The following is an 11,823-nucleotide window of genomic DNA, read 5'->3' as shown; positions in this document are numbered from 1 at the left end:
TTTGCTCCCCTGGCGCTGCTCACCTGGTGGCAGCTTTTGAGACCCGGCGTCGGCCACCCAGGCGGCCCCGGCTCCCGTTTCATTTGCTTAAACCGCTGCTTGTTTAGTCTTTAGCGCGTTCTTGGTAGGAAAATTAGAAATAGTAATTAAAATGTTCTTTAATTCCACCACTAGAAAAATCTTAGATTTTGGTACATTAACTGGTTATTGTACATTTTGGTGTATATGTAACCTCTAAGAAAGTTCCCTTTACATTTTTTTTACAAAAATGAAACCATATTATTGATAGTTTTATAAGCTGTTTTTAAATTTAATTTTATGTCATACGCATATTTTTCTATCAGTAAATGTATAGGATCCAAATAAAATGTGCACACAAGTTAGTAATATTTTTCACTGAGATATAATTGACATATAACATTCTATCAGTTTCAGGCGCACAGCATGATGATTTGATATTTGTTACATTGCCAGATGACGATCATGATAAGTCTAGTTAACATCCATGATTGCACCTAGTTACAAGTTGGTTTCTCTCGTGATGAGAACTTTTAAGACCTGTTCTCTTAGCAACTTTCAAGTAAGCGGTACAGTATCGTTAACCATAGTCACCATGCTGTACATCACATCCCCAGGACGTAGTTATTTTATAACTAGAAGTTTGTATGTTTTCACCACCTTCACCCATGTCACCCATCATGCCCCCCGCCATCCCCGTCTCTGGCATCCATCAATCCATTCTCCATGAGCTTGGTTTTTTGTTTGTGTTTTGTTGTTTTAGAGTATACAAGTGAGATTTTACAGTATTGTTTTCCTCTGACTTGTTTCACTTAGCATAATGCCCTCTAGGTCCATCCATGTTGTCACAAATGGTAAGATTTCATTACTTTTACGGCTGAATAATATTCCACTGTATATGTGCCACCTCTTCTTTATTTGTCTATCTATGGACACTTAGGCTGCTTCCATATCTTGGCTATTGTAAATAACGCTGCAGTGAACATAGGAGTGCGTAGATCTTTTCGAATTAATGTTTTTGTTTTCTTCAAGTAAATACCCAGAAATGGAATTGCGGTAGTCCTATTTTTAATGTTTTTGGAGATCTCCATATGTTTTACATAGTGTCTGTACCAATTTATATTCCCACCAACAGTGCACCTTTTCCCTACATCCTCACCAATACTTATTTCTTGTTAGTTATAAATAGTAATATTTTAACAATTAAGAGTGGACATACATGAATTATTACCCTTTTCAGTTACTTTAAAATTTAAAAACCCTATTCCTAGGCCACAGCATTCTCGGCAGTGATGTGATAAGTGTTATTGTCATTGGGAAGTGTAGCATTTCATTGTGAAACTCGGTAAAATAATATTTTCATTTTAATGGCCTCGCATACATGGATCATAATCTATTTAATGAATTATCTATTATTCTGTGTTTTAATGCTATGATCAACACCGTGTAGACCTTTTTTTCCCTATAGCATTTTGTCCCTCTATAATTATCTGCGTAGGACAGAGACAGAATGTCAAAATTGCTACTTCAGAAAGTAGACTTGTTTAAAAGATTTGTAATATATATATTGACAAATTGCCATTCTAGAAGGTTAAACAATTTACTCTCGCATTATCAGTGTATGAGCTTGCCAGTTTCCCTTCACTCGTGGACATGCAGATATTTCGGGATGAATTACGTCCCCTCCAAAAATGTAAAGTCCTGACCCCCAGTACCTCGGAATGTGACTTGATTTGAAAATAGGGTCATTGCAGATGTGATTAGATTACATCTCAAATTAGTTTTGAAAACGCGATACAATGTACATCAGTAAAAAGGTGAATTAACATATTAAAATTCATTCGCACCATTCGGTACCATGCATCTGTAAGAAGGAATGAGAAAGCTCTTTACGTGCTGTCCAGTGGGAATATCTGCAAGATATGGTGTTGAATAAAAGAAAGCAAAACATACAATACTGAACAGCATAGGAGTGTATGTTCATATAGGGTTAATATTTCTAGAAATACATGCAAGAAGCCGTTCATTGCCGTTACTTAAAGGAAGGAGAAATGAGATGGGTGGTTTAGGGCAGCCATGGGAGGGAGACTTTTTGCTGTACACCCTTTGATAGCTTTTGATGTAGGAACCGTATAAATATTATTGTGTCACATGTATAGTTTGTATGTCACTATAAATTAGAGATGTTCCTTTCCGAATTCAGAATATGTGGGGTCCAGCATATGAATGGGAAGCTGGACCAGGAAAATACTTACAATCCATAGAAGTTCTGTTTTGCATGAGTGGCCTTCTCTCTGAATGCTGCCAATCCTCAGTATGACATCGTTCCAAGGGGAACGATGCTCTGTGCTCCAGATTCAAACACACATTAAATAAATGAATGAAATACCTCAGAATCTGTGGCTAGTTGTTCACGCCATTCCCTATTTCAGCACTGATTTTATTTCTCCTGACTTGGAAAATGATTGCATTAATTTTCTAAGAGGAGGATCGGGGTGTATGATCTTATTTTCCATCTTTCTTAGAAATTTGAGCATTTGTTAGAATAAATCTCATCACTGTCATTGTATATATTATTTCTTCAGATATGTAGCATAGGTAAGTAAAGATGAACAAAATGAGAGAGACACAAAGAAAAGCCAGAAAGACGGAGATCGAAAGAATACAGGAAGCAAGATAAAATTCAAGGAACACAGAGAGTTGGAAAAATACCAAACATTCATCTGAGAAAATCTATCCATCCACTCACTTAGTATAATGAGTTAATTTGCCAAGCTCTTTAAAAAATCCTCTTGTGTCTTTCACAACCTTAGAAACTAGCTAAATCGTGAATGTGTTTTACGTTGTATTCCCAAATATTTCACACTTAACACAGATGGAGCTTAACAGGATGGAGTGCAAAGGCAGGGGGGAATTCCCCAAACCACTTAAAGGATCATCCTTCGTAATAAGATACACAGAGAGAGGCAAGAAAAAGGAATAAAATGATCCACTTTATGAAAATGCGTATAGCATTAATTTGCTAAACTTCTACACTTCTGGTCCCTAGATAATTACTAATTTGGGAATACATATGCATTATGTTTTATGTTGTACCCTTGCCTTGATATCTGTACCCCTGATATTGTGTGTGTTTTATATTTTACCCTCCATATTTCACACACAACACAGATGGTACTTGATAAGTTTAATAAGCTGAGACACAAAGGTGGAAATAACATGGGGGACTTGGAAAAAATCTCATCTGATCAAAGCTTCAGTTCCCACTTTGGCAGAGAAGAGGGAATAAAGAAATAGAAAATATCAGAGTTATATTTAACAGAACCTCTTCGGTTAATCGTCACAATGAATTGATTTTCTAAGCTTTCTAAATGTCCACTTGTAATTTTCTCCCAGAGAAAATATTTAGGCTGTGAATACCTGTGAATGTGCTAAAGTGGCCTAAAGTATTTTTCCATTGTCCCTTTGACTATTTCACATTGGACTCAGATAGTCTTCAATACGGGGCAGAAATGGGAAATCTTCCCAACTGAGCAAAAGATTTCATTTCTCACTAAGGAGAATTCTTTTTGCCTCTGCCTCCCTCCCTCCCTCCCAGCTTTATTAACGTGTAAGTTAAAATTAACATTGTACACATTTAAGGTATACGATGTGATTATATATGTATTATTCGTGATTATATACATTATGAAGGGATTACAACAATCCAGTTAATATATCCACCACTTTAGTTATCTTTTTTATGCATGTGTGATGAGAACACTTAAGATCTACTCTCAGAAAATTTCAAGTATTAACTATAGCTGTCATGCTGTACATTAGATCCCCAGCATTTATTCATATTATAACTGAAAGTTTGTATGCTTTGATCAACATCTCCCCATTTCCCCTACCCCACAGCCCCTGGCCTGTTTGTACGAGTACAACTTATTTAGATTCCACATACAAATCACACCGTGTAGTAGTATTTGTCTTTCTCTGTCTGGCTTATCTTACTTAGCATAATATCCTCCAGATTTGTTTATGTTGTAAAAAATGACAGGATTTTCTTATGATTTTTAGGCTAATACTCTATTGTCTGTGTGTGTATTATACATATTACGGTTTATTCATTCATTCATTGATAGACAGATTGTTTCCATGTCTTGGCTCTTGTGAATAATACTGCCATGAACGTGGGGGTGCAAATATCTGTTTTAGATTCTGATTTTATTTTCTTCAGACATATACCCAGAGAAGGCATTGCTGGATTCTATGATAGTTCTATTTTTATTTTTTTAGGAATCTCCATAGTATTTTCCATAATGGCTCTACCAATTTACATTTCCACCAATGGTGCGCAAGGATTGCCTTTATTCTTGTCTTATTTTTTGTCTTTTTGATAATAGCCATTCTAACATGCGTGAGGTGATATCTCATTGTGGTTTTGATTTGCGTTTCCCCGATGATCAGTGATATTTAGCACCTTTTCGTGTACCTGTTAGCAATTCGTACGTCCTCCTTGGAAAAATGTCTATTCAGGTTCTTTTTAAATAAATTTTTTAATTGGATTATTTGTTTTTTGGTTTTGTTTTGTTTTGTTTTGTTTTTGCTTTTAAATTGTAGGTGTTCTTTATATTTTTTTCATTAATAACTTCATTAGATACATGGTTTGCAAATATATTCCCCCATTCTGCAGGTCGTCTTTTCATTTTTGGATTATTTCCTTTGCTACGTAGCTTTATAGTTTGATGTAGTCCCACTTGTTTATTTTGGGTTTGTTGCTTGTGCTTTTTGTGTCATATCCAAAAGTTCATTGTTAAGACCAATGTCAAGATCTTTTCCTATATTTTCTTCAAGTTTTATGGTTTGGGGTCTTACGCTTAAGTCTTTAATCCATTACGTGTTAATTACTGATTATATCTCCTTAAGCGATATCGATGTTTTCAGATTTTCTATTTCTTCACAATTCAGTGGGCCTTGCTCGACAGGGCCACTAGGGGGTGTGAGGAGATATCTTATTGTGGATTTGATTTGAATTTCCCTGATGATTAGTGATGTTGAGAACCTTTTCATGTACTTGTGTGCCTTCTGTTGGATGAGAGACTAGCTGTTTGCAGCGATCGATGGGGACCCCTCACCACACCAGTTGCTTTGGGCCAGGGTGCGCCTCCAGCTTGCTCTACTTTTCAGTTTTGGCGGTGGGAGTGGGGACCCTCAAGCCGCACGGTGGCCTGGCCATGGGCCGTTTGGGTGGGTGGGGGTGCTGCTGCTGGCGGTTTCTGACCCCCATGGGTCTCTGTGTCTGAGGAAGGAGGGGGCGCTACTGTCCCCAGGCTCCACGGCCAACGAGTTTTGACTCCGAGTGGTCACCCTAGAATGTGGGCTGCACGCAGGCTGCGCAGCCAACGGAGTGTGACCTCCCAGGGAAGCCTTGTCAGCGGATGGGGCCGTCACCATACCCAGGCCAAGCTGCTGGCTGGTTTTGATCCCTAGGGATCGCTTTGTAGAAGGACAGTGGAACTGCCGCCCCCGGACCGCATGACTGGTGATTTTTGACCTCCAAGGTTTGCCTCGTTGGCGGGCGGGAGGCACTGCCGCCCCCAGGCTATGTGTCCAGGCACGTTTTATTCTCCAGAGAATCACCTTATGTGTGACGGGCAGGCGGCTCGTTTCTGCTCCTAGGCTATGCGGTCAGCTGGTTTTGACTCCCAGGGGTCACTATGTTGGCGGATAGGGTTTGTTGCCGCCTCCCGGCGGTACGGCCAGCTGTTTGTTACCCAAGGATCACCTTATAGAAGGACAGCAGAGCTGTCGCCCCCAGCCCGCAAGGCGGTGTGTTTTGTTCCCCAGGGAATCGCCTTGTCTGCAGCAGGCGGGTGGCCTTGCCGCCCCTATGCCGTGCGGCAATAGGGGTGACTCCCAGGGATCGCCATGTTGGTGGAAGGTTTCGGTATCTGCGGACAGGGGTTGCTGCTACCCCCAGGCTGCGCGACCTGCTGGTTTTGATCTTCAGGGACCACCTATGGAAAGACAGCAGAGCTGCCGCCCCGTGGCCGCAGGGTGGCGTGTTTTGTTCTCCAAGGAATCGCCTTGACTGCGGCAGGCGGGTGGCTGTGCCGCCGCTACGCTGCGCGGCAATCAGGGTTTGATACCGCCACCCCCCAGAGGTTACTGTGTAGGCAGGCAGGATTGCTGCCGCCCCAGGGCTTCTGGCTGGCGTGTTTTGACTCTCAGGGTTTGTCATGTCAGCGGCCAGCACGACTTGTTCCCCAGGGATCACCTCGTTGGTAGGCGGGTCGCTGTGTCTGTGGATTAGGATTGCTGTCGCCCCCAGGCTGCACGACGAGGGGTTTTGACTCCCAGGGATCGCCTGGTAGGTGGGTGGGGGACGTCACCAGCTCCTGGATCCTCGATTGGTGGGTTTTGATCCCCGGGGATCGCTTTGTCGGCAGACAGGGTCACCGTATTTGCAAATGGGGATCGCTGCTACCCCCAGGCTGCACAGCCAGGGTTTTGATCCCCGGGGATTGCTTTGTCCGCAGACCTGGGTGCTGCTGCCTCCAGGCTCCGCAGCTGGTGGGTTTTGAGCCCCTAGGGATTGCCTGCTGCCCCGAGGCCCCGCAGCTGGTGTGTTTTGTTCCCCAGAGATTGCCTTGTCGGTGCGTGGGTAGCATCGCTGCCTGGAAGACTTGAAAGCCGCGGGTTTTGACTCCCAAGGGCCATCGTGTTGGCAGGCAGGGCTGCTGCCACCCCCAGCCTCCTTGGCAGGTGGGTTTTGACCCTCAGGGATTGCCTTGTCAATGGGCAGAGGAGCTGCCGTTCCCAGGCTGCGCAGCCAGCGGGTTTTGATTTCCAGGGATCGCCTAGTTGGCGGGCTGTAGGACCGCCCCCCCAGGCTGTGTGGCTAGCAGGCTTTGGCCACCAGAGGTCGCTATTTTGTCTGGGAGGGGGACATCAGAACACGGTAGGGAGGGTGGGGGGGAATGACACTTTTGATTGGTCCACCGCCATTGGACGAGGCCTCTGCTAGCGTCCTGCTATTGGTCAGGGCTCCGCTGATGGGCGGGGCCTCCATCTGTACTAATCTGTTTGCCAGCGCTACCCGCTGCTGTCAGAGGTTGGGTTTCTAGGCGGGCGAGGCCAGACTGCTACACTTTGATCAGAAGAGGTTGCGGGCTGGGACTTGGTACCACCGACACATCTGGGCACTGATGGCTGTAAGTTCCAGACCCACCTTCTTTATTCTTAGCTGAGCCCAAGTAGTTTAGCCCTGCCAATTCCCACAGCGTTTCCCATGAGAGTAGACAGAAGTGGACCTCCAGGGGAATGCCTCGGAAAGCTGGAGAAGCTGGATATCTGCTGTGGGCTCTCCTTTCCCCACGGCAGAAACCATAGACCCAAAGGAACCCTCTAGGTGCTACATCAAGCTAGCCTACCGGAGGGAAGAAGGCAGCAAAGTGGTTTCAGCCTTACATCCTGGTTCTGGGATTTTCACAAAGGCAATCTTGTCTGTGGATGGTTGCTAATCCATATTTTTGTGATGGAATATTAGAGCCGGGATATCCTATTCCGCCATCTTGCTGATCTTATTCACTCTCTTTGCTTCTTTGGAAGAGAGACAGCAAGACATAAATTGAAAGAAAGAAGGATATAAAAGGAGAAAGTTGAACAAAATATATTCGGTTATTTAAAACTGGTTAATTTGATAAGCTTTTGCAAAGTCGACTTGCTTTTCCTTTTATCTATAGAAAATAACTAATTTATGAATATTTACTTTATTTCTTATAGATTAAATATTTAACGTGATCAGATACAGATTAATGGACAGGGGTGTGAGACTAATATGGGGAAGGGGGAAATTTTCCCAAACTAATCAGAGTCCATCTGTCGTTAGAAATAAATCCTCAATATCTTCTCAGTGGAGAGAGAGAGAGGAAAGACAGGGAGAGAAAGGAGTAGAAATGGACACAGGAGAGATCGGGAGGCAGTGGAGAACAAAGACAGAAATAAAAGGATTGAAAAATAAGCAGAGAGAAACTCCGAAGTTATAATAATTTTATATGAGAATTCTTTGCTAAATTAAAGATATTTTACATTTACATTTTTCATGTTCACATAAACAAGCTAGATTGTGAATACACATACAATATGTATTGTATATTGCAGTTTGCATGGCCAGATGGTGCTTCCTAGGCTTAGGTAGAAGGGGAGCGGGTAGGGTAGGAAAGAGGGAAATTGCCTCATTTGGGAGACCTGCCAAAACCAAATGTGGAATGAGGGAGAGAGGGGAAAAGAATTTCTGACAGGAAAGGAAGTTGAGCAATCCCATATCATAGATCTTTGGGGACTGTTTGGGGGTATTTGGCTTTTACTCTCTGAGAGATTGGAAACTATTGCAGGGTTTTGAACAAAAGAAAGACAAAGCCGATTTAGGTTTTAATAAGATCGTTTTGGCTACTGTGTTAAGAATGCATTATCGAACCAATTGTTTTCTCCCTTTCTGATCTACCAAAGTACATCTTTCTGTGTTGACGTACATTTATTAACTAAAGCACCTTTGATAGTCACATATAGATCTATCTTATGGATGCACTGCAATTTATATATAAAATCCATTTATATGAGTTCTTAATACATTGCTACTTTAAGCAGTGCTGAGAGAAACATTGTATGTAATTCATCTAATTATTTCATAAAGATATTTTAGTATAAATAAAATTGATGGGTAAAGGGGATGTGTACTTCTTTTTTATCATTTTATATTAGTTTCGGGTAGACAGTACAAAGGTTAGACATTTCTATAATTTATGAAGTGATCCCCGATTACTCTAGCACCCACCTGGCACTGAAAACAGCCATTACAATAATAGTGACCATATTATTCCACAGCCCCGTGACTGTTTTGTAACTATTAATTTATACCTCTTCATCCCTTTACCTTTTTCACCCCTCCCCGCTCCAACCCCACTTTCCCCTGGCAGTCACCAGTTTGTTCTCTGTATCTGTGAGGCTGTTTTCATTTAGTTTGTTAATTTCTTTTGTTCCTTAGATACGGCATATAAGTGACATCATACACTATTTATGTTAGCTTAAAATGTGTGCGAAATGAGGTAAAATTTATTTCTGAGCATTTGTATTATATGAGACATTCTCTTTTTAAAAAATCTGATTTCTACAAGGAACATGTAAAGAAATTCTAGTAAAAGTTTATTATTAAAATAATCCTGGGGAAGAGCAGAAATATGACTCTTCACATATAAAAATAATTTCTATTCTTTTTATTATTTGTGAAAATTGGTATCTTCTGAGCACTTTTAGAATCTTCAGAAGGGACTCTTTTTATCTGTGCCTGTAGAGTCTATGTATATAGTTCATCATACACATATGTTTGTATTATCTAGAGCTTTATTACATATGCTCTGTAAACAATTATAATCATTTTAGTGGTATCCTTATGCAAATTAAAAATTTAAAAAAATGCTTTGACGAGGGCAAGAACAGAAGCAAGACCAGTTAGAAAGCTTTACAATATTCCAGGTGGCTTAGACCAGAGTCGTAGCAGTGGAGGTGGTGATAAGTGGTCAAATTATGGATGTATTTTGAAGAAGCAACCGTCAGGGTTTGCTGATTTATTGGGTGTCTACGTGTGCTTGCATGTGAGCACACGAAGGCATACACAGGGAAAGAGAAAAGTCAGTGATGATGCCGGGTTTTTGAAGAATTTGATTTTAGCCTGTGTTCCTGAGAGCTACCATGTACTGTTGGAGGAGCCAGTATGGAGGGGTTGGGGGGTGGAGAGAATAAAAGACCCAGACATCTTAGGTCAAGATACCTATCATATCCCCAAGTGGTGATGTCGAATAGGTAATTGAATTAAGGAACCCTAGGTCTCCTGTATCAAGATACCACAAACTGGGAGTCTTAAGACAACAGAAATTTATCATCCTCAGCTCTGGAGGCTAGAAATTTGAAACCAGGGTTTTTGCAGGGGTGTTTCCTTCTGGACGTTCTGAAGGAGAATCTGTTCTGTGTCTCTGTCTCCTAATTTCCGAAGGTTGCCAGCAATCTTTGGCATTCCCCGGCTTGTGGATTTATCACTCCAATCTCTGCCGCTGTCATCACACATTTCCCTGTGTGTGTCTCTCTTTATGAGAGCATTAGTCATAGTGGAATACAGCCCATCCTACTCTGCTGTGATCTCATCTTAACCAATTATGTCTACAATAACCCTATTTCTAAAGGTGCTCACATTCTGATGTACTAAGGGTTAAGACTTCGCCGTACCTTTCCAGGAGACACAATTCAACGCATAACAAGTAAGAAGCACAGGCAGAAGAGATACACTGGGGAGTTATTGGAGTTTAAGGTGTTATTTACAGACACAGGCTGAAAATGCAAAGGCAGTGAGTGAGATAGTAGAGTCCTGACATCCTCGAGTGTTGAGAAATTTAAAGGAAGCAGCAAAGGAGACTAGAGAGATAATGAGGTAGGAGGGAAAACCAGAAAAGCATCATAGGCTAGAAATTTGGTAAAGAGAATTATTCCAGGAGGATGGAGCGCTCGACTGTAAAATCCTGCTAAGATTATACTTTCAGAGATCATTTGTATCGTTTGTAAAATCCTGCTGATGACAAATCCAGTACAACTAATAATTAACTATTGAATTTAACAAGGGGCAATAATTAGTACCTACCTTACAGGGTTGATGGGAGGGTGGATATAAAGTTAATACCCCCAAAACACTCGAAGTTTGGCACGTAGTCAGATCTCAGTAAGTGTTCACGCTTATGTTGGAGTGGGGTGATGGAGGCTAACCCACATTCTGCTGTGTGAACTTTTGGTTGTAACCCAATAAAGCCATTCGAGCAGCAGAGCAGACTGGTTAGAAAGCATAAACTGTAGAGTCGACGTATCTGATTCTGAATTCAGGCTCCACTACTCACTAGCTGGGTAACTCGTGTGAGTTGCTGAATCTCCCCTTGCTTTCCGTTTATTGACCTATAAAATGAGGATGACGACAGTACCTACCTCGAAGGGCTCTCCTGAAGATTACGGATTATAAGAACGTTAAAATGATAGTAGAGTGCCTATTACATAGCAAATGCTGCAGAACAGATTATTTCTTATTAAATGTGTTTAAATGAGGACCTTAATTTATTGAAATGACTTTGTATCAAAACTGCTCCAAGCAAGCTGTGTTGGTACACTGCTAGCATATATTTTCACCAAAAACAAAAACAAAAACAAAATACAAAACCTCACTGCTTCATGAAATCCGGTTACATGGACTCGGGAGGTACTGGGATGTCTCGTTTTGAATATAACTTAAGGAGCTTTGTGGACTGAATCGGAGCCCACTTCAATAACACGATGTTTACTCGACTACGTACTACCTCATTTTACTCTCTCTGCAGGAGAATATGTCGTCATGACAACCCACTTCCATCTCAAGCGAAAAATTGGCTACTTTGTGATCCAGACCTACTTGCCATGTATTATGACTGTCATTCTGTCACAAGTGTCTTTCTGGCTCAACAGAGAGTCTGTCCCTGCCCGCACGGTCTTTGGTGAGTGTTGTTTTATGGAGAACGAGGTGGGGGGAGACGTTTGCGAAGTCTTGTGATGGGCAGTCAGAGTAGGCGTAAAGGAGGTAAAAGAACCATTACCGGAGATAACGGGAGCGGTGCCTGAGCCCAGCATTAATAACTGACTCATTGGATCTTGGTATTTCAGACAACTGCATCCTTAACAGAGAAGTGGGAATAAGAAGAGTGTGGGAGTAGGAAGGTGACTGAAATGCTTCCTGTCTCAATCAGCTTTCCT

At 41.8% G+C, this 11,823-nt stretch overlaps 1 protein-coding gene across 1 annotated transcript in view; it reads left to right on the top strand.

Annotated features, from left to right (window-relative positions):
- Positions 1-11,823, top strand: part of GABRA3 (gamma-aminobutyric acid type A receptor alpha3 subunit) — a 202,136-nt gene that overhangs the window by 160,726 nt on the left and 29,587 nt on the right. Inside the window, exon 8 of the mRNA XM_011384036.1 lies at positions 11,415-11,567. Coding sequence (XP_011382338.1) covers positions 11,415-11,567 — 153 coding nt within the window. The remainder of the gene's footprint in view (positions 1-11,414; positions 11,568-11,823) is intronic.

Source organism: Pteropus vampyrus, unplaced genomic scaffold (genome assembly GCF_000151845.1).
Source record: "Pteropus vampyrus isolate Shadow unplaced genomic scaffold, Pvam_2.0 Scaffold556, whole genome shotgun sequence".
Classification (NCBI taxonomy): Eukaryota; Metazoa; Chordata; class Mammalia; order Chiroptera; family Pteropodidae; genus Pteropus; species Pteropus vampyrus.
This window is presented reverse-complemented; position numbering and strand designations above follow the sequence as displayed.